General features: G+C 44.6%; 1 protein-coding gene across 1 annotated transcript; it reads left to right on the top strand.

Moving 5' to 3' along the window:
• Nucleotides 1–4,895: 4,895 nt before the first annotated feature.
• Nucleotides 4,896–14,110, top strand: ECRG4 (ECRG4 augurin precursor). The gene is made up of 4 exons (XM_080813870.1): nt 4,896–5,427; nt 9,275–9,322; nt 11,283–11,440; nt 13,735–14,110. The coding sequence occupies exons 1-4, from the start codon at nt 5,349–5,351 to the stop codon at nt 13,891–13,893; spliced, it is 444 nt and encodes a 147-aa protein (XP_080669996.1). The 5' UTR covers nt 4,896–5,348; the 3' UTR covers nt 13,894–14,110.
• The last annotated feature ends 9,142 nt before the right edge of the window (nt 14,111–23,252 follow it).

Below are 23,252 nucleotides of genomic sequence, written 5' to 3'. Positions count from 1 at the left end.
AGGGTTACAGAAATTTCAAAAGAAAACATACTACTGGCCCAAAAGAAAGAAGAAGGAGAGACCTCTTGGCCTTGAAGGATGGGTGGTTATGGTGGGTTAGAGATGGTCACAAATTCTTTGACATTCTCCCATTGAGAAATGACATCTTTGCCCCCTCAGCCCCGAAAACTGATGGGTCCTGTGACTGTTTTGATCCATAGAAGATGGTGGCACAGATTCATGTCACTTTCTAGGCCAAGACCTTGAGATACTGGCAGTTCTGTCTTCTTGTCTTTTGGAACAACTGATCTTGGAATAGTGTCTCTGGAGCTCTGGGTCCCCCTTTAGGAACCATCCTGAGATCCTCATGCTGGAGAGACCAGCATGGAAGCCACATGGAAGCCCTTCAGGTGACAATCTCAGCTGAATCTACCCCACTAAGCAGATAACCCTACTAAGGTGCCAGACACGGGAGCACAGCTCTCCAGGACTGTCCAGGGAAACCCATCTGCCAAATGAGCACTGCTGAGTGAGCTCCATCAACACCATGTGGAACAGAAGAACCACCCAGCTGATCCCTGCAGGGACAGGTGATCAGCACGGTAGGCCTCATGGCATCCCAGAGAATGGGAATGTTGTGGGTGAAGCCATGAAGGTCTGAAGGTGAAAAGAATCTACTCAAGAATTTGAGTTTGGGGAACTCAGAAAACTTACAGGATGTATAAGGGATGAAAATAACTATTAGCCATATTTTAAGGCTAAATAGAGAGTCTAAAGGACATGTGTTGTGTTATATATTCTATAGTCAATGGGATGCCACTAAGATCCTCTGTTTTTTTTAAACTTGTGATTATGGAAATGTATAAATACACACAGAAAATAGTATCCTGATCCTCTGTAGACATCACCGTGGGGTTCAAGCCATGTCTAAGTGGTTTCCTAGCAAAAGTATTATCCACGTTTGTCAGTCTTTTTTCCTGAAACACTTTTAGGCAAATCCCATACATCAGATCACTTTACCCATAAATATTCCAGTAGGCAGTTCTAACACATAAGCGCTTTCAAAAGTAACTGTAAAACCATTTTCATGCCTAAAAAAGCAACAATAGTAATAAGACATCCATTCCATAATCAAGTCTCTTGTATCAAATTTCCCCTATTGTGTTCTTACTCCTGGTTTGTTTGGACTCAGAGTCAAGTTGGGTCCCACACTGCATTCGGTTGATTTGTCTCTGAGGTCTCTTGTAATAAACAGCAGTGGCCTGGCAGACACTGCCCTCTTTCCCATGTTCTGCAGAATTCTGTAGAATTCCCCACCCTGTGATATCATTCAACACACTGTAGTAGAACTTTGTTTCTTGTGAACTAGAGAAAGAGAGGGAGGAAGTTGGTTAGTGTTGCATTTTGAGGTGGAGGATGCCACAGCAGGGCTCTGATAACATACAATAATGAGGTGTAGGGGAGATGGGGGCCCATCCCTAACAAAGGCTCCTCAGCCCCTGGCCCAGGCTGCAGGGTGAGCAGAGGACGCACAGAGACCCCGAGCAGAGAGGTCACAGGGACGTTCTGGTAAAGATAACCTTTCTAAACATTTCTTGGGTGCCTACTGAATACCAGGCTCTCTACATGTGGCTTCTGGTATCAACATGCTAGATGGTATTTCTCAAATTCTGCAGAACCAGAAAGGACATGTGATTTATGTGTGTGGTTAGTATACAACAGGGAAAGAACTGAAACCCAAAGCTTGTGTTCTCCGCTGCTGTGCCAAATGGCAGAAATTAAGCCCCTGGGGCTGGTCTGGTAAATGGGGGAAGAAAGTGTAGGGGCAGGGAGGCCAGGCACAGACTGAGGGGAGCAGGCAGGTTTTGTGGAGACCTCCGTGAGCTGAGAGTCTCAGATGGTACTTGAGAGCACTGTGGCCATCAGCACTCTCAAAGAGCCGCTTCTTACAACACATGCAGAACCCCGGGCCCACCCAAGATGGACTGGATTAGAATTCCCTGGAGTCTGACCCAGGAACGTGCGGTAACGGGCACCCCGGGATTTTTTGACCTAGTTTGAGAAACACTGAAATAAAGAATGGGACCAGCTCGAGCAGAGGGAGAAAGGAGAGACATGCACTTGAGCGGGAGGACAAATTTAAGTACACAGGAAGAAAAGGACTTTTCCCAGTGCCTCATACCTAATTAATATTCATATATACTGTCAAATAAGCAAGTGAAAAGGAACTTTGGTATCAAGAACCGACATAGAGTCTCCAGCAGAAGCACCCGAGTTCATCAGTCCCAGAGAAAAGGAGAGTCGGCCACCAAACACAGTGTATGAAAGGGGCTTTTTACCTCATGGGGAACACGGAGACTTCCATCACACGTGGGAAGCTGCAGCAACCACCACTGGGGCCCATTCCTTCCCAGCCCTCCCTGTCCCCCCAACAGCTGGATTATCCCATGTTTGTGTGGGAGAGACGCAGAAATACCACCAAGCAGGACCCAAGTAATCCTGGACAAGGCAGGAATGAATGTGAACAAAGGACTCAGTGGGATGCATAGTTATGAGAGCTGTGGGCTGTTTTATCAGTGGTGGTAAGATGTTACTAGCAGCGTGCGGAAGGCAGACAAGACTAGTGGAGCCAAAGACACGTCCCTCTGCAATATGGTCGAGGCGAAGGATGCCCAGTGAGCATTTTGAGAAATACACATTGAGACAGAATTGAACAGAATTGAACTGGATTCAATTGACACAGTCACAAATCTGATGCTTTTAATGGCTCTTTCTAGTAATTAATATCTTCCTGTTGGTAACCATAAGTCTTTATTTTGAGGGTTTTTTTTTCTTTTTAAGGAAATGAAAATGAAACATCAATGAATTTTTTTTTTTTTTAGGGGAGAGCATGAGTTGGGGGGAGTGGAGAGGAGAGGGAAGGAGAGAATCCTCAAGCGGACCCCCCAGCTGAGCATGTAGCCTGATGAGGGGCTTGATCCAGAGACTATGACCCCACCGGAAATGGAGAGTCGGGCACCTAGCCTACCGAGCCACTGGGCACCCCTAAAGTTTTTTTTAAAGGATGATTGCTTCAGACCATCAAGGTACATTGCCTGTGGGGTGGGGGTGATGGAGATGGGCCCCTGGAGGGTTGTTAAAGTTGTTTCCTGATCATGATGTCATGTATCTGCACACTTTCCTGGATTATGTTATATTTCAATAGACGTTTTACCCAAAGATGCTGTCTCCTTGATTGGCAGAGATGGAGAAATCAGTCATAATTTGGGATGTGTAATGTCCCACCTACCCGGGAATTTTCTGGAAACCACTTTTGTTTTTCAAGTTTTACAAGTAAACATGACCTTGTGTATCTGCTTGGTTAGAAAGTGTCAACTGAGCTTCCGTCTACCATTCTGGCAATGTCTTCTCACCACCGCCCTCCCTGTGAAAGATGCTGCTTGTTCCCTAGTGCCCCAGGGTGTTGGCTGGATCGGTCTGGAGGTGGCACCTGAATGAGCTCCCTGGGGAAAGGAATCTGAGCCTCATCTCAGGAAATGTTCATCCCGCCTATGACAATTATTTTAAAATATTTTCGGTAGGATACTTGATTTATCTTACCAATGTGACATCAGTGCTTATTTGTTTTTAAATCAAAGTTCTTTTTTTAAAAAAAATACAGGCTCATAAAATATTAGGATTCAATATTCACTTTGTCTTCAAAAGCTACAACTGTATAAGCTGATTAAAGCAGATCTTTTTTTCCCCTTGGAATCTTTGAATTAAGAGAAAAAAATATCACTGCTCTGCATTTTCAGCTGAAAATGGGAAGGGATGGGTGAGGGGAGGAAATGTAGGTCTGCATCCAAAAGACAGAAAAAGGACACTGTCCAGGGAGGTGGCTACTGTCCTTACTATGGCTTCATGAACTCAGTTCTCACCAGACCCTAGTTACGAGAGAAGTTAAATGTTATATTCGAAGCATATCCTGCTGGAGATTTGGAGCGTGGACAGGATGATGTCCACAAGATGAGACATTACAATTAACATCTTTAATGTATGTCCTAAACCAATCCAAACAGGACACTTGCTTTATATTTGCTTTGGTTTTCTTCCTGCTAACAAATGTTTCATCCCTGGGCTAAAGGAAATCCACGATGTTTTGTTACTGTAGTTTTTCTCCTTCTCCCTGACTCCTCAGGTCCCCCGAGGGTTGGTGAGCATTTCCCTACAACCGTTAGGTGTGTGACCCTCCCTTTCAGGTGCTCTCTGGCTCAGGTCTTCGTGATTCTGTAACACACGTCACACTTTCTCTCCCCGGGCTACGGTCTGCCTCCCGGAGCTCAGAATGACGGTGCTCCTTTCTCCCTGCCTGCTCGGGACAGCCCGCTGTATCGCATGGGGAGTGAACCCTGTGGCAGGATGGTCATCACTGACCATGGGAAGATATAAAAAATGAGAAACCAGCTTCAGAAAAGCAATCTAGCTGAGTCCAAAGCAGATTTTAGGTGGGAAGGGTCCGTAAAGGAATGTAGCCACATGGCCATTTTTGTAAATGCAGGTGACCAGCTCAAGGTCAGCTGGGACAACTGCCTGTTAGTGTCTCTGTGTTTGGTTTGGGGTGGGGGGGGGGCACTTCTACCGTGTCCCTGGGCCTCCTTTTAATATCTTCTAAGTGTGCACAGATTATGGGGCCCACAGAAGGACCCATTTGTCCTGCGAACACCTAGGAGTTCACCAGGTTCCTGGTTTCTGAAAGGCTTTTCTATTAGAGTAGTTTGGGGGGCGATGTCTTCCTCAACTGCAGCTCTGAACCCAGACTGTGCAGTCTTTCAAAGTCTCACAAAACACAGCACCGCCAAAAGCATCTTTAAGCGCCACTCCCGGAATGAAGGAAATTCCAAAGGCCACTTTAGAAGCCAAGGCAGGAGCCCGGCAGAAGCCGGGAGGGAGCGAGATGGGGAGAAAGGGAAGCACTAGCGCAGAGGGGAAAGCGGGAGAACGGGCCATCCAATAGGCAGCCGGCCGAGAGGGGAAGAGGGAGAGAAACCTGAGCTGGGACCTGGTGGTCCATCTCCCCATCCTTTCCCCTGACCCCGGCGGCCCTCGGTGGCCCCGGCATCGCGCGCGTCCGTGGCCTTGGAGCCGAGAGGTGGCGCCCCCGTGGAGGGGCAGCCAGCGTGACCCGGGTGCGGGCGGTGCGGGACTCGGTGGGGTTCCGAGCGGCAGCTTGGCCCGCGGCCCGTTGGCTCAGCGCCCGGCCAGCAGGTCCCGCCCCGGCTGGAATGTAGGGAGCGCCCGCTTGCCTGCACCCCAGTCCCACCTAGCTCAGTCCTCTCGCGCAGCGGCTCGAAGTGCGCGCGTCTCCCTCCAGCCGCCCCGCTGCAGCCATGGCCGCCTCATCCGCGCGGCCCACCGTCCTATCTCTGATCGCGCTGGCGCTGCTCTTGCTGCTCTGCCTGGGCCCAGGTAGGTGGGGCGACGACAGGGCGCTGGGGAGGGTGATCGGTGATTGAGTGAGGGCGGAGAGACCCAACCTGAGCCCGGGCAAATACCAAAAGGGTGGCAGGGGTCTTGGGTTTTGCACTTGCACAAGTGGGAGTGGCTCGCTTGGGCCAGCAGACGGAGTACCAGGGTCAAGGGCAGGGTCTCAGACATGGCTTGGACACCTTGGGAAAGAATGAGGGCCAAGGTCCAGAGGAGGGGCAGGAAGTGTTTGGGACCTAATGTAAGGGGCTTAACGGGAGCTCTCAGTGGCGGGAGCCTCTAGGATGGAGGGCAGTCCCAAAGCAGCATTTCGGAGCTGCCCTTCCAGGCAGTTCCTTACCAGGCACTTCCCAATGAGTTCGTTTCCAGGTCTGCCAGACTGTGCACAGGCCTCACATCCCAGATGGGGGAAATGCTCTTAAAGGATAAATGCTTAACCTTCTGTGCTTCACGGAGCCCTCAGTGAGTGAATCGGTTGAAAATTTCAGGTTCGTTCCCTATAAAATGAGCTTATTCATACACAGCCCCCAAATGAAGTAGTTTGGTGGGCGTGCAGGCATCTGAACCCTGGGTGTCCTGACCATGCTACCTTCCACTTGTAGCCTCCTTTATGGTTCACTAGTGGCCTCATGCCTGCAGGAGCGCCTTTGAGCCTCACAACTCTGGGAGGCATATGGTGACCCCAGATCTCCTGCTAAGGGTACGGGGGCCAGAAGGCATGAAAGGTTTGCCCATGAGACGGCTGCTCTTCCCCCTACAGAGTAGCTGGCTAACGACAATGAAAGACACACTCGATTGCTTTACTTCTGTACCTTGATTATTCAAAACAGGTATGGAAAAGCAAATTCCAGGTGGAAGGGAGGGAGTTAATCTGCCCTAGGAGCCCTGAGGCCAAAGCTCCAGGTCTCCAGAGCAGTGGGGGACATGTTCAAGTGGGGAGAATTGCTCTCCTTCCTAGTTTCAAACACAGGGGAGCTAGTCAATTACATGATTGATCTGCCTCTCCTACTTTGTCCCTCCCATTTTCAGAAACACATCTGAATAAAAGGAGGGAGCACCTGCTGTAAGCCATTGCCTTTCAGATTTGTATTTTATTTTATTTGTACCAAGAATGCAGTGAAGGTATCGGTTAAAATATTATCATCATTGAAGCTGGAGTGTGAAAGTTCTTAGGACATAAAATGAAAATCTTGATGTATCAAGTCCCACAGGTGGCTCCTTACAACACCCAGATAGATTTAAGGGAGAAAATGATCATCGTTCCTTCCTGAGTGGTTTATTAATAGTTAGCATATTCAGAGGGGGCATCCTGAAATTCTGTATTTGCTGAGAGATCTAATGTCAAGTTTAATAAATCCAGGAGTGTCTATACTCAGCCTAGAAGTAGTGACTGATGATATCAGGGTAAAAAACAAATCCATACTGTAGGGAAAAAGTCACAGCTATTCATTTTTTCATTTTTTTCTTCAAACAAATTTAGTTTGGTGTCTGTCACAAGTATTAATATTTATTTATACTTCAGTGTATAGCGATTGGCACAGTGGCAACATCAATAATTCCTAATTTTTCTGTGCCTTTCTGTTGTACAGCTGAGAGCTGGTGAGGCTTTCATTTCTAGAACAGTGGTAACACATTTGCTGTTAGAAATTGCAACAAGATCGCAAATGCCTAAATCCGATGTCTATTTCAACATTAGGCCACATTTCATTCATTTATTGTTCAGTGCTTTTACGGAAGGCAAACAGGTGGAGGGACGACACTTAATTAATTCTGTGTGTGCCATGCTGCTGTTAGAGATGGACCAGGGTTAAGATATAAATGAATGCTAATATTTGTGCCAAGGAACGTATCTGTCTGCTTTGGCAAATGTGTTCACAGATTTCTTTATTGACTCTTAAGATTAGATGGGAAGTACAGTCTTTAATTAAATAATTAATTTAATTAAATGTATTTATTTAAGTAATCCCTTCTATAGGAACCCCATCAAATGTCCATCTCTGCTTATTTACTCTTGATGGGAAACCTCTTGGGGTGACTCACCCCATCTTTGGAGTGGTTGCCCAGGTATTGGAAACCTTAGTTTATGCCCTCATCTATGGGCCAGGGGTGTTTCTGGAAACCATTTGCTGACTCGTCTTTTCCAATTGTATCAGTTAACATAGTTTAAAATGTATGTATTATAAATATCTGTAATCAAATCATTTGAAGGCTTGGTAAAATTTTTTAGTATATGTGCTGCCAAAGAGAGCACTTGAAGGCTTGGTAAATTTTTAACAAAGTTTATACATTTTTAGTGAAAGTTACTAGTAATGCTTTACTGAGAAGTGCGATGTAGTTTTATTTTTAATCTCTGTGCCCAGTTTTGGAGTTGAGAGGGTTGTTGGTAATAAATGTATGCTGTACCCGCCCCCCGCCCCTGCCAAAAAATTCCTTGTTCCTAGAGACTCTTTCCAACCATGCTTCGTGGCTGGCATACCCACGCTAAAGGCGGTTGGGTAGTGCTCAATTTCAGATGCCTCCAGAGACCCAACAGGTGAAATGGTTCTTTATGGACCACACAGTGTGCTGAGGGGCTTGGGCCCAGAGCCATTCAAATTCAAACTTTGTAAACACTGGGTTCGCTCATTAAACACAGATAAAGCTCAGCTGTGGGCAGCCAATTTGGGACCTTTGGCCACAAGCGTGGTTCCCCTCCTTGCCCCCCTCCCAATTACATAGTAAATTTTTTTAAGCAGGGGGCTTAATCTTATCTTGGTCCCAGACACTTTTGGTAAAAGTCTGGCCAGAACTATGGCTCTTGTTCCCAGAAAACTGTACCTCTTTGCAGATGCGAGCACAGGCCTTAGGGTCTGTCCAAGGATGGGGAGGTTAAGGACCTGCCTGAAAAAGTGGACACCACCCCTTCGCTCTTGGGGCCAGACCAGCTCCTTACACCTGAACACGCTCTGCCCCTTACTTCTGAGGCTTTTCTCCTTTCATGGGAGAAGCCTTGTACCTTCACGTAGAACTTAGGTCAGAGGTGTCTATAGGTCCTTACGTCTACTCAGCAGCAAGAGAAAGGTATCCTACCAGACCAGGCATGTTATCTCCTAGTCAGATGTTTAGGCTGCTTAGAAATACTGTCATAACCAAGTCAAAATCACAGCAAATGGTACCAATATTGCCTCGTTGGAAGACGAGCCAGATGAGCTACAAAACTGGGCTGGATTTTTGAAGAGGTTTGATGCGTTCCTGGGTTCGTGGCAGCGTAATTTCTCAGTGTCTGCCCATCTTTGTCTTCCCACGGTGACCCTCTCTGTCCCCTCTCCCTCTCCTCCAGCAATCCCAGCCATCGGATTCAGAGCCCGTCTCACATACAGCAGGATATCACTCCTTCACAGTTAGCCGAGATCTTTGATTTCGTCTGCGAATGCCCTCTTGCCAAACAAGGTCACATTCAGAGGTTCTGGATGGATATGAATTTGGGGGGAACACTATTCCATTCACTATACCACGAAAAGGGAAAGTCTACAGGTTTCTTAGACATGCCGGGTGCCCGGGCCTCATAATAAGACATAAGGGGCTCAAAGAACAATGTCATTTCTCCTGGGAATGGCTCAAATCATCTTGCCCCTGGTCAGCCACAGTCATTGTCATCGGTCTGAGCCAGGAGCAGCCTGAATTGCTCTTCCTGCATGATGGGGAATGAGGCAAACAGCAAAACTGTGAAACCACTAGGTTACTGGATAGAGACAGGGACACGCAGGGATTTTCCAACTCTGATTCTTGCACTTGAGAAATTAAAGGGTACAGTGCGACTCTGACATGATTTCTATGTCCATTCCATTAGGTGGCGTAAGTGGGAATAAACTCAAGCTGCTGCTTCAAAAGCGGGAAGGTAAGGACGCCCTGCATGGAGAAGGGCGGCATTCTTAACAGGTCGTGACAAAAGGCGATGTTGAGTGTGCTCGCTGGGGTCCTGTGCTTGGAACATCGAAGTGTTTACTCCTTGAAAGGCTGGCAGATCCGAAGGGCTTACTCTGTGGGTATGTGTGAGGCATTTTATTAGGTAAATAATACTGCCGGTAAAAGTTTACATATGCTTTTGTGAAAGCTGTCAGTGCGGACCCCAAAGTAAAAGAAACAGCATTACTGTGTTTATTGCATGTTGTGTATTTTGGAAACATGAAACCCTTTGGAGCACATATCTAAATTTAGAGCACATCCTTTAGAGCACCTAAGACGTCCGTTAGTGAAGTAGACTTGGAAGAGTACTCTTATGGTACTCTATCCAGTTAGCCCTTGGGGGCAAGGCGGAACAGAAACACCTGTTTTGTGACTAACACCTGTTGTGAGAAAATACTCCTATGATGAATGTGGTAGCCAGAGGCAAGACACTGTAGAAACGGAACAGGCTGGGAGCCACACACGTTCTGGGCCCGCCATGATCCGGTAGATCAGTTGGACCAATCGTGTGGTCTTGTGAAGGCCGTCTTCCCTTGAAACTGTCATCTTTGCCATAAAATGAAGAAGTTTTCTATCTTTTGGAAATTAGGAGTGTGGCAACATTTTTGATGTGAACCTTTGATCCTTTATTCCTCCCTCCCCGGGCCCCAACCAGTTGGAAGGGGGTTCTGGCAGGTTCAAGTCTGCTCCCTGACCATGTGGGGCTCCTTAGTGCTATTCACATGCTTCCCAGTCAGCCCCCCAGACTGAGGGGGCTCAGCACTTAGTGGGGGGCTCCTGAGGAAGCTCCCAGAATCTTTCTCAGCATTTCCAGCCGCCCGCCAGGCTCTGGCCAGTCCCTGATGTCTGTGCTGGGCAGCCTGCTCCTCCCAGGCACCTGGGGTGATGGACGTTCTCAAACGGCCAGAGGTGGGAGAGAGCAGACCACCAAGATAATCACAAGTCCTGGTGTACACCCTCAGCCCTTATTCAAATCAAGCCTAGAAATACAGATTGAGCACCTACTACGTACAAAAGAGTAGTAACAGGCCCTGAGAGAGGGACACAGATGAACAGGAAGTGAAGGAACACATCCATGGCTCCTTATCCATGTGACCCAAGGAACACACCGGGCACTTCACTCCCATCATCCCGTGCGGCCTTCACAACAACACCAAGATGGGGACGGCCAGTCCAGCTGTATAGAGGAGGGGGCCGAGAGCAGGGGCAGACGCGGGGACACAGCTGCTTCCCCTGAGCCCAGCCCGCACAGTTGGTGCCTTTTAAACAGCTGAGACCACAGTGGGAAGACGTTGGGAGAAGCCCGGTGTTAAAGCAAGGACCAGTACCTGTCAAGACTCGGTTGAATCCTTGGTGAGCTGTGAGGTCTGCAGAGGGTGTCCCGAGGTGGCTCGGTCTTTCCAGGGTGAGAGCTTGCTGTGCTGCCGGGCTGGGCCTGGGCTCATTGTTTCATTTTTCCCCGTGATCTCCTAAGCAAGCACAGTGCTCTCCGGTCTGCCCGTGCAAGGAACATACACATGTATGGTCTTAGGCGTCCAGCTGTTTCCTAAATGCTTAAGGGATACGTCATCAGCCCCTGCCTGAGGCCTGGGGTCTAGGCCTGGTGAGTCACTGCAGAGGACAAGACATCTTGTCTTGCCCCCGTGCCCTAGAAGTTGGGGGCTAGTCTGTGCCCCTGGATATGGCTGCGCCCAAATGGAGAGCTTGCAACCCAGGGGCATGGAGACTGATGACGGGTGGCTGTGTTTTATCACATATGGTGTAAGAGTGAAAATCAAAGCGATCTTAGGCAGGGTGGGCTGGGGGTACGGGATATATATACTAGTGATTCGCCCCAATCAGAACAGAACTCATTCTTTGTACTTTGGGGGGTGGGGAATTGATCCTTTCAGCACCTGCTCCAGCTAAGACTAAGGTGGCCATGGATGAGAGCAAGGCCAAGGAATTCTTGAACAGCCCGAGGCGCCAGAAGCGGCAGCTGTGGGACCGGACCCAGCCGGAGGTCCAGCAGTGGTACCAGCAGTTCCTCTACAGGGGCTTCGATGAAGCGGTGGGTACTTCCGCCCGCTGGAGGCCTGGCACCCCCCAGGGCAGCGTCCTAGGGGCAGAGGTGTGGCTCCGGGAAACAGGGCACAGAAAATCAGGCTTCGGAATTCACTTCAAAAAGGATGAGTCCCCATGATAGGCCAAGTGCCACCCAGGCGTTGGGTAACATTTCCACTGGGATACAGGGACATGAGCTGGAATTTTTCATTAGACCACACGCAAATGGGGATCTCTCCCACCATGAGTGGTAAGTGGGATTCCAGAGAAGTCATCATCCAAAACGGCTGGGGCTTAAATTCTTCCCAGAATCCCGTGTAACTTTCCTGCACGATTTTGCCTGGGAGTCTTTAAAATAACTCACTGAGCACCTGGGTGGCTCAGGCAATTAAAAGGCTGCCTTTGGCTTAGGGTCATGATCCCGGGGTCCTGGGATCAAGCCCCACATCAGGCTCCCTGCTCACCAGCGAGTCTGCTTCTCCCTTTGCCTGCCACTCCCTCTGCTTGTGCTCTGTCAAATAAATAAATAAATCTTTTAAAAAAATATTCACAGGAGAGACTGGAAGGAAATACATCAAAATGTCAGTTACAGTTGTCTTTGGCAGTGGAGTTATGATCCCCCTTTTCCTCTGTCCCACTCCCACATATCGATTTGTACAGTATGAGTCTGTGTTATTTCCGTACCCGCAAAACATTTCTTTAATTTCTTGAAAACCTTGATGTTTCAAGGTCTGAGGTTTGCCAAAACTTCAAACACGATTATAAAATGCAAGAAACCAAGGGGAAAGATGATTTCACTATGGGAAAAGCTGCGGCATTGTGAGGAAAGCAAACATTCTGGCTTTCATGGCAGAGGTGGTGGTGGGGGGAGGAACTGAGCAGAAGCCAAAGCCCCCGGGGCTCAGCAAACAGAGGAGGGGCAGGGCGGTGCTCACTAGCGTGGCACAGGCTGACCTACTCCTCACCCAAAGTGGCTGGCCACAGAGAACACCATCACGGGCGAGGTCAGGCCTTCCAGCTTCAGATTCCTGCGACCCAACCACCGGAAAATTCCATCCGGACAGTGTGGAAGGGTGCCTGCGAACTCACACGTTATAGCATCCTTAGATTTTGAACACACGGATACACTGGCCACATTTCGAGAAGAATTGGACCCAAACTTTTAGGTACCCTGCAACCTCCCTAGGTCATCTTTCTCTTGTCCCCGCCTTTGTGGCCTCACACCAAACCTCTCGCCAAGTCGTCAGCATCAACCCATGCGAGCAGCCATCTGCATTCGTCTTGCACTTTCACTATCGACAAAGAATTAGTCTTTCCTGTAGGAGAGGCATCGATAGCAAAGCTTCCCCAGCTGTAAACCTGCCAGTCCTTCTGTGCTTCTCACTCGCTTCGGTTCTTCCCCTTCCCTTCTATTCCTGCTAACTGCAACCGTCTCTTTTCGTGTGTCTCTCAGCTGCTGTAGGCTTCGTGAAGGCAAGGGAATCTGTCCTGCTTGCTCTGGGTGGCCCTTCAGTGCCCAGCACAGGGCTGACACGCTGGGTCCATGTAATCAACGATTGTGGAATGAGTAAGTGCAGCCGTGCAGTTCTAACCAACACCTAACCACTGCAAGTACGCATGGCTCTACCATGCCAGGTTGGTGGCTGATTTAATTGATCAAGCATCTACTCTGTGCCCAGAGTGGGCCAAGCCCAGGACAGGACTGGGAGAGAAGGCAATGTCTCTAAGATATGTGCAGCGCCTGGAGGTCAGGCCAAGTTATCACTATCTTTGGGAGTTGTCCATTTTATGTCCCAAAAAAGAGAAAAATATTTGTTGAGGATATTTAGAACTCACAAGGTGGGAGTTTTCAAGGGCTTCAGTGTGCACTCCTTTAGAGACAATGGCTTTTTAAAAGAATTTTTTTTATTAACATATAATGTATTGTTAGCCCCACCGGTACAGGTCTGTGAATCATCAGGCTTACACACTTCACAGCACTCACCACAGCACATACCGTCCCCAATGTCCATAACCCAACCACCCTCTTCCTACCTCCCTACGCCCAGCAACCCTCAGCTTGTTTTGTGAGATTAAGAGTCTTATGGTTTGTCTCCTTCCCGATCATGGCTTTTATCCATATTCTCTCTTTAGCTGGCTTTGTTGGCCTCTGAGCTCAGAATACCATCATGACCAGTGATTCTTGGTAAGAGCTGTTAATCACCGAAGAAAAGCCATCACAGAGAAAAGCCAGACATAAGATGTGTTCTAGGGGGAGTATGTGTCCTAAAATCCATTCTCTGTTTTCCTCTTTTTCCCCAGAAATTTGAAGATGATGTCACTTATTGGCTTAACAGAGGTCGGAATGGGCATGACTATTACGATTACTACCAACGTCACTATGACGAGGATGCAGCGATTGGTCCCCAGAGCCTTGACAGCTTCAGGCACGGAGCCAACGTCAACTACGATGACTACTGATCATCACTCCACGCTCCGTGCACCAGTGCCACAGGTGACCCCTTCACTGCCTCGCACCATGTGGCTTCTGCTGGGCTTGACTTCAGCGGATCTTTTCTACCCCCTTTCTGCGACCAGGAAGGAAGAGTTAAAGCAAACACTATCAATGCCTTTTGATAGTTCACGCAAGAACCTAACAATGCTTTCCATTACAAAATAGAAATAAAAGCATTTTGTTAAAAACAAAAGTCTCAGAATTTACTTGGATGGAAAGTAAGTTGGCCCCAGTTTTCATTCCCTGGATTTTCTCAAGGTTGAAGCCTCCTTTGAGAGGCAGTTCTCTGTTATGTTTACCCTGCCAGGAATCCTCACCACCACCCGGGAAAGACTGAGGGATTGAGCGGGGGTATTTGGCTTGTGAAAATTCTGCCCACACGAAATGCAAGATAGGAAACCAGCAAGGTAATCTGGCCAAAAATTATGTAAGGTTACAGAACACGGTTTGGAGTATTCCAATCACTGCATAGGTATTTGACACATTCTGGGCCCCAGGGCCTGAGCTAGAGCGGAGCCTGTTCAATATGATCATGCAGGGAAAAGAAGGGTAATAGGAAAAAAGCTAAAGTTTGGGTGAATTCAAGGTCTCTTCCCTTAAAAAAAGTAAAGCTTCGCCAATGAATTCAAGGAATAGTTAAGAATATACTTCATGTGGGAATGCAAGTTGGTGCAGCTACTTTGGAAAACAGTATGGATGTTCCTCAAAAAGTTAAAAATAGAGCTGCCCTAAGACCCAACAATTGCACTACTGGGTATTTACCCCAAAGATACAGATGTAGTGAAAAGAAGGGTCATCTGTACCCCAGTGTTCATAGAAGCAATGGCCACAATAGCCAGACTGTGGAAGGAGCCGAGATGCCCTTCAACAGATGAATGGATAAAGAAGATGTGGTCCTTATATACAATGGAATATTACTCAGCCATCCGAAAAGATAAATACCCACCATTTGCATCGACACGGTTAGAACTGGAGATTATGCTGAGTGAAAGAAGTCAAGCAAAGAAACACAATTATCATATTGTTTCACTTATTTGTGGAACATAAGGAATAGCATGGAGGACATTAGGAGAAGGCAGGGAAAAATGAAGGGGGAGAAATCGGGATTGGGAGATGAACCATGAGAGACTATGGACTCCAGGGAAACAAACTGACGGTTTTAGAAGGGAGTGGGGTGAGGGAAATGGGTAAGCCTGGTGATGGGTATTAAGGAGGGCACGGATTGCATGGAGCACTGGGTGTCCTACCCAAACAATGAATCATGGAACACTACATCAAAAACTACTGATGTACTATATGGTGACTAACATAACATAATAAAAAAGAATATACTTCACTTAGTATTTAAACAACCCAGGTGGGTGAAATAGAAAAGTGGTGTGGGGGGTGGGGAGAGGGAGGGAGGGAGGGAGGGGTTGGGAGAAGGGAGGTGAAGTGGGCTCCTAAGACATTACTGATGGAGGGAGTCTGGTCTCAGTCTGTGGGAAGCCAGCAGAGCTTGAGGGGAAGGCGGGGGCCTTCCCCTCAAAATGATTCTAACACTTTTGTGGGTCACAAACCCCTCTGACAGTCTAATGGAAGCTTTTTCTTCTTTCTCAAAAAGATGATAATTTTGTATATACTCCCTGAAACACATCTCCATTCACGAATCATGAGTAATTAAAAAAAAAAAAAAATGCCGGCTGAGTAAGAGCTACTGACTTCGGGAGAGTGGTGTTTATGGACACTCATAACATTTGAATTTGAGAGTAATTCTGCTTCTTCCTTTGGAATCTTTACAATTTTTGAAATTCTCGTAAAATATTCGTGCCATAAAATCTACCATTTTTGCCATTTTTAGGTGTATAGTTCAATGGCATTGAGTACTTTCATGTTATTGTGCAATAATCACCATCACCCATCTCCAGAACTTTCTCACCTTCCTTAACTGAAACTCTGTCCCCATGAAACGAGACCTCCCCATTTCCCTCCCCCGGCTCCGGATGGTCCCCTTTCTTCTTTCAGTCTCTATGAACAGGATTACTCTGGTACCTCATTTCAGTGGAATCATACAGGGTTTTTTTGTGTCTGGCTTGTTTCACTTAGCATACTGTCCTCAAGATTCATCCATGTTGTAGCCTGTGTCTGAATCTCCCTCCTACTTAAGGACGAATGGTTTTCCAATATACGTTTATACCCCCATTTTATTCATCCATTCATCTGTCAAGGGGCACTTAGGTTGCTTCCCCCTTTTTTCTGTTGTGTGTAACACTATGGTCATGGGTGTGCACATAGCTCTTCATGTCCCTGCTTTCAATTCTTTTGGGTATATGGCCAGAAGTGGAATTATTGGATCATATGGTGATTGTTTAATTTTTTGAGGAACTGCCATACATGTTTTTCACAGTGGCTGTTCTATTTTACATTCTCACCCTTTAAATGTGTTTCTTTTTCTTGTCTACTATGAGGCTGGCTCAAACCCCAGCATAATTAAAGAGGAGGGAGGGAGCGGTGACAGAGAGGACATCTTAGCTTCTTTCCCAATCTTGCCATATAGTATGTTTGCTGGATGATTTTTGCAGATGTCTTTTATCAAATTAAGGAACTTTATCAAGTCAAAAAATGGATTTTTCTATTCATCGTGCTGGCTTTAAAAATATGCTAAGATAATTTTTGAATGTCATGTCTGGATGTCAAATTCTATTTTCCTAATCTGTTGAGATGATACAACTTTTCCTTATTAATCTGTTAATTAATATGAGTTCTATTAATAAAACTCTAATATTAATGAATTGAATCCCTAGAGTGAAACCTAACCTGATCGTGATTTCTTTTTATTTATTGTTGAATCTGGTTGGATGTGTGTTCTCAATTCTTGTATACATGTTCCTGAGAATGTTGGCTTTAGTGTTTTTTTCTGGTTGTTTTTGTCAGTTTCGATATCAAGCTTATTCTGGCTTCTTACAATGAGCTGTTTTATTTTCTATTCTGTGTAGGAATGGAATGATCTGCTTCCTGAATGTTTCCTAGCTTTCAGATAAGGCCATTTGAATGTGGTGTTTTCTTTGTGGTAAACTTGTTTCCTATCTGTTGCATTTCTTTTACAGATAAAGGATTGCTCTGACTTTGTGTTTCTCCTTAGAGCTGTTTTGCTAAATTCAATCTTTCTAGGTAGTCATCCATGATACCAAAGTCTTAAAGTCTTAAGAGTTGTTCTTAATATCCTCTTACTGCTTTTCTCTGTAGCATCTGTGGTTTTATTTACTTTTTCATTCCATTCCACTTGCCCTTTTTTAAAAAAAAAAAAAAAAAGAATCATCTTTTCCAACATAAAGATTTTGCTTTGTTGATCTGTTCTCTATTTTGAGTTTCTTTTCTCTTGATTTCCTTCCTTCTATGTCTGTGGGTCTTTGATTTATATTAGATCTTAGCTCTTCTTTGAGCCTTAATATTTTTTTGTAGGCATTTAGTATTGTTTCCTTCCAAGAACTGCATCCCATGAGTTTGATGTGAAAAGTTAAGATGAAATGAAATCATCTCAATTATATTTTCTCCTCTGACCCTTAAGTTGATTACAAGTGTTATTAAATTTCCAAGTGAATGGATTTTTCTAATTATCATATTGGCTTTGTTTTCTAACTTAATTGCATTGTGGTAAAAACATTTTTTTAATTAAATAATTTAAAAAACCCAAAAAACTACAGTCAGACCCTGGTCCTTTGAACTACACTTAAGTCAGCTCTATATGCCAGTGCATCAGGTCCACCAAATATTCCAAGTGTGCTTAAAAGGACTGTGTCTTTTCCAGACGTCAGATGCTGTCAAGTCCATTAGTTAGTTCAAGCTTGACTTTTCTAATTTCTTACTGTTTTTTTTGTCTGTCTGAACTACGAATTACTCCCAAATATGTTAAAATCTATGATGATGATGGATTTGACAAATTTTTCCTTTGATTCTGTCAGTCTGGATTCACATGAGGCTATACACAACTTTACATGGTATACACAAATTTAGAATCAATGCATCTTCCTGGTGAAGGGAATCATTGATCATTATGCAGCAAATTTCTAATTTCTAATAATGTGTTTTGCCTGAATTCTCCTTTGATATTAATATAACTGTATTTGCCCTCTCCCTTTGGTTACTAACTGTCTGGTATATCTTTTCCATAGTTTGGCCTTTTTTTCTGGGTGCTTTATGTGTCTTTTGTAAAGAGTACATAGCCGAAATTTATTTTGTTTTTTAAACATGGTGTAACTATTAAGGCCTTAATGGGAGAATTTAGTCCACTTATACTTATCATGATTAGGAATTTCATTTTAGTTCTAACACCATATTTTGGAACTTAAAAAAAAAAGATTTATTTATTTCTAGCACAAGCAGGGGGAGAGGCAGAGTGAAGAGAGAGAGAGAGAAAAAAATCTCAAGCAGACTCCATGCTGAGCGCAGAGCCTGATGGGAGGCTCTATCTCATGTCCCTGAGATCCTGACCTAAGCCAAAATCAAGAGACAGAGTCTTAACTGACTGAGCCACCCAGCTGCCCATATTTTGAACTTTTGACTCATTCATTCCATTTCACCTGTTCCTGTCCATCTCTTCCTCTTTCCTTGCCTTCCTTTGGACTGCTTTGCTTTCCTTGGTTTATTTTTTCCCCTTTATTTCTTTTGAAGGTATACATTGGGTCTATTCTATTAGTGTTTGCTCTTTTTAATGCCTATTAGACAACATGACAGGCACTCGGTAGCCATGGTCTTCTGGACAATACAAAGACCTTGCAAAACTTTATTCTCCAGTCTCCTCACCCAACTTCTTAGTGACTGTAACTTGGCATTTGAAATCTAGCCTGCTTTATTTTCCCCACAGATTATCTTTGTTTCATGCATAGCCATTAGTTTGTTTAGATTGCCACATAGTTATCTGGGTTCACTGTTTCTCCTTGCAGCTCAGATCATACACCTGCATTCATTTTCCTTCAGCTGGAATTATATCTCTCAGAATCCATTTAGTGAGGGTCATTTTGTGGTAAACTCTCAAGTTTGGCACTTTCCCTTGTTTCCCTTGGTACAGAATTTTAGTTATTTATTCAGCACTTTGAGGATATGAGTCTAGCATATGGTTTCCACTGTTGACATTAAGAATTTTCTGTCACTTTCTATCGCTTTTCTATTACTTCTCTGTGCATTACACTGTCCCTCCAACTGTCTTTTATAACCTACATGCCTGCTGTCTCCTACAGCTAGGTCTATGTGTTGTTTGGGGGTTGTTGGGCTTTTTAATCTGAGAGTCAGTGTCTTTCAACAAATCTGGAAAATTTTCCTCATTGCTTCTTTGAATGTTTCTTCCTCCCCATTCTATTAGCTCTTCCCAAAATGTTATTCAAGTATATAAACTTCAGTTATATTTTCCGTTTTCCAAATATAAGTTACATCTCCTGTTATCTCCTCAGATTTTCAATTTCCTCTTTTATTTCTTTAAATGTATGGCCCTTCTTTTTTATTGGTTGTTGTTGTTGTTGTTGTTGTTGTTTTCCCCCTCCAGTATCTGAAGAAGTCTGTGTGGATCTGTTACCACCTGCCTTCCATTCATTGTTTTTCACTCATGATGTCGTCTCCTTGATTCCATGTAATGTCTAATTCCTGTTCATTTTCTTTAGAGCTTTATTTGGTTGAGAAATATTTGATGCCTGATTTAAGCTGAAGTCTTCTGGATGTCACTTGTATCTCCCTTTATCAGTGCCCTTGGGTGCAGGGGCGGGGGGAAGGGGAGCCTAACCAAACTGGGACAACTGTAGATTACATTCTCCACTTGTGGATTTATAGACCACATAGGGACATCTTGCAGTTAAGATTCTCATGGGTGCTCACTCCATGCCCACCCATCCACCCCTACCCAGCTGTTTGAAAGGAAGCATCCTCGTTGCCCTCTTCAGTGTGATGGGTTTATCTACTCCCTCCTCCTGGAAGGTTCTGTTTCCCTCTTTTGCCTGAGTAACTCCCAGACTTCCTCCAGTGTTCAGTGTGGTCATTCCCCCTCCCTGGTTCTTCCAGGTCAGCTTCCTCCCGCAGGCTTTGCTACAGTGCTGGGATGCAGCACTTCCCTAGAGAATATTGTCACCTGGACCATTATCTGACAAACCTCTTTCTCTCTCCTGGACTGTTAAGTCCAGGACAGAGAGCATGACTATCTCTTGTTCACCACTGAACCTAGTACACCTAGTGAACCTAGTTCACCCAGAACCTAGTACAGAGCCCATCGGAGTAAATACTTTTCGGTGTGGGTTGGATGGAGCCTGACTGCATTCAGGAAGGGAAAAGTTGATCTAGTGTCATTTTTGAGGAAAATGGCTGGAAGCATGAGATGACAGATACCTCCTAAGATACAAAGTGATTTAGGAACAGAATAGGAACTATAACCCAGAACTGGTGGTCCTTCCCATACCAGATGACCTCTCTCCTTCCCAGGACAAGTACCACCTACCTTACCTTATTCATGTCTCCACCCCTATTTCCCCCATGACAGTGTCCACCTCCCCCCTACAAAGTGTGCCTCATGGGCCTATAGTTTCCTGAACCTGCACTCAGAGTGGAACTACTGAATTTTTCCTCACCTAAGTACTGCCCTGATAGCCTTCTGAGTAGATGCTCCTATGAACAAGGGTGAGGACTTAAGGCCAGTCTGGGTAGGAAGCTTTCCCAAGCTTGGTCAGAGGCCCTTGGCCAAGTGCTTTTCACATCATCCCACCTAATTCTCTGAGCGTCCCTTTTTAAATAAAGAAATATTGTTTTGTTTTGTTTTTTAAATGGATCAGAATTACTCTCCAGGACTTTATAAACCAACTATTTTCCTATAAAGCTTCAACAAAGTGCAAAAAATGTCATTGTAAAAAGATGAAAAGAATGGAAATGGAAGGAGGGGACATGCCTAGACATGGCTCTCGGCATCTTCCTCTGTCCCATCTTCTTAAAGACTGAGTGGACAGCATCTGGGGGGAGCTAAGAATCTATGCTGGGGTGGGATGCCTGGAGGGACCAGACTGCTCATTTTCAAACATCTGAAGGACTGTTAAGAGAAAAAAGTCTTTGTCTTGTTCTTGGAGAGCCCCAAGGGCACAATCAGAACCCAATTTTAGCTCAAACTTCCAAATATAGAATGGGTTCCTTCATAAAGTGTTTCCAGCAGGGTGAGTGAACATTTTGTGAAGGCTGTTTATTAAAATTCTGCATTTGAAGATTAAAGTTTCTTAAAGTTTGAGATCATGAGATACCCAGTGGTGATTCTTGTACAACAGCGACTCATTTCTCCATTCCTGCTGAGCCCTTGTGAAGAGATGTAGCACCTGATTCCTCGGAAACTCTGACTAAACTTTTTTCTCTCATAAAACGAATAGTATATATACATAAGGAGCATAGGCAAGACTAGATAATGGTGGAAATGTTAGAGCCAAAAGAAATACACCCTATTCAGGCTACAGACCACTGAATAAATGTTCAAGCCGTCTTGTTACTACTTCCCTAGTAGTTTGTGATCTATCTTGTTTCTACATCATATTGGAGCAATTAGGGGGAAAAGGTAAATATATCCCAAAAATCTGAATTTATAAGAGCTGTGTCTTTTCCTTGAAAGTTCATTTCTTTGCTTGTAAGTAATTACCTAGTCTACCTGACATAAAACAGCCTGGGAAGAGAGCAGAGAAAAACACCAAGAGGTGCTACAGCTGCGACCATCAGCATAAACAGATGCTGAGAAGCAGCAGAAAAGGCAGATGTAGTAGTTCTGAGCAAAATGTGTGGACTAGACTCCATTAACAAAGGAGGTGTGTGCATTGGATGTAATTCACGGCTGGTTGTTTGTTGTTTTTAATTGAGCTCTGTCATCCTATTCTTTTCTGATTTCCAGTTCCTTTTCTCTTTTTGCTGAGAAACAAATTTTGTGAAAATAAACCAGGAAATGGGAATGAGAACATGGTAAATAAGCATCCAATATCAAAGAAGCCCAAATGCTGATAGGGACGCTGACAGAGGGTCCTTATTGCGCTGACAACAGATGAATTTCACCTCCTGCCATTTGATCTGTAAAACTGGGAATGGTGATTTTGATTCATTGTCCACCCATGACCTTTCCAGCTGGTCAGTTGACTCAGACACAGTTCTGTTGCCGGACATTGAAACACAATTATCATCTTGTCTTCCTCACATCTGTGTATTATATCACTGCAACCTCATTAGCACCTTTAAAGTAGGAAAGATCAGGTGTTATCACGGGCACTTGTATCTTTTTTGTGTATCTTTAACAAGTCTTATTTCATTAATACCTGATTAATGAAATTCCATTTTTAGCTCCTGATTCTTATTTGATCCTTTTCAATACCTACCAAATTTTCCTTGATTTAAAAGTAATCTTTTAAGTTCAAGTTTTGTCAGAAAGATAGCACAGGACATCAAGCACAACTATGATATAGATGTAATATTTAACATGATTGGATTTTTAGCATCATGTGATTTTTTTTTCCTTTTATGGTGGAATATATTGATCAGGGTTTTCAAATACTGTATCAGACCGGTATCCCTGAATAAGTTCCACTTGGTCATGGTACATAGTTCTTTTTATATGTTGTTGTTAAATTAAATTTTCTAATATTTTATTTAAAAATTTTGCACCTAACAGTTAAATAAAATAAAAAATTTTCACCTATATTCATGAGGTATATTATTCTGTATTTCTTTTTTTGCATGTGTTTGTGTGGTTCTGATGTCAGGGTAATACTGCTTCATAAAATAAATCAGGAAGTGTTCTTTCCTCTTCTAGTTTCTGGAAGAGATTGTGTAGAATTGATGTGCAATCTTCTTTAAATATTTGGTAGAATTCTCCAGTGACTCCTTCTGGGCCTGGAGGTTTTTCAGGAGGCTATCAGGAATTCTATCTTATAAGAGTATTCAAATTATGCATTTCATATTGGGAAAGTTGTGTTGTTTGTGTTTTTCCAGAAATTGGTCTATTTCATCTAAGTTGTCAAATTTATGTACAAAGTTGTACCTCCTATTCCCTTATATTCTCTTGATGTCTCCAAATTGATGTCATTGGACACTTATATTTAATATAATTATCATGTTAAGGCTTGAATCTGCCTTTTTACTTTTTGTTTTCTGCTTGTCGTGTGTTTGTTTTCTTTCCCCACCTTCCTGTGCATCACACTTTTCTTTTTTACAATCCTACTGGCTCATTGGGATATCTCTCTTTAGAAGTCTTTCAGTGATTGTTCTAGATAACCTATTACATTTACCCATGTTTTTGCTCTTTTCATGTCCTTTCTTCCTTCCTGATATCTCCAGGTTCCATCTTTTATCA

The sequence above is a fragment of the Martes martes genome (genome assembly GCF_963455335.1).
Source record: "Martes martes genome assembly, chromosome: 9".
NCBI classification, from domain to species: Eukaryota; Metazoa; Chordata; class Mammalia; order Carnivora; family Mustelidae; genus Martes; species Martes martes.
This window is presented reverse-complemented; position numbering and strand designations above follow the sequence as displayed.

What these genes read in the sequence shown, in the direction of transcription:
- ECRG4 (XM_080813870.1), top strand. Translation starts at nt 5,349, where the DNA reads ATGGCCGCCTCATCCGCGCGGCCCACCGTCCTATCTCTGATCGCGCTG. An exon ending in GCTGCTCTGCCTGGGCCCAG is followed by an intron (nt 5,428 to 9,274) that starts GTAGGTGGGGCG and finishes CCATTCCATTAG; the next exon opens with GTGGCGTAAGTGGGAATAAA. An exon ending in ACAGGGGCTTCGATGAAGCG is followed by an intron (nt 11,441 to 13,734) that starts GTGGGTACTTCC and finishes CTTTTTCCCCAG; the next exon opens with AAATTTGAAGATGATGTCAC.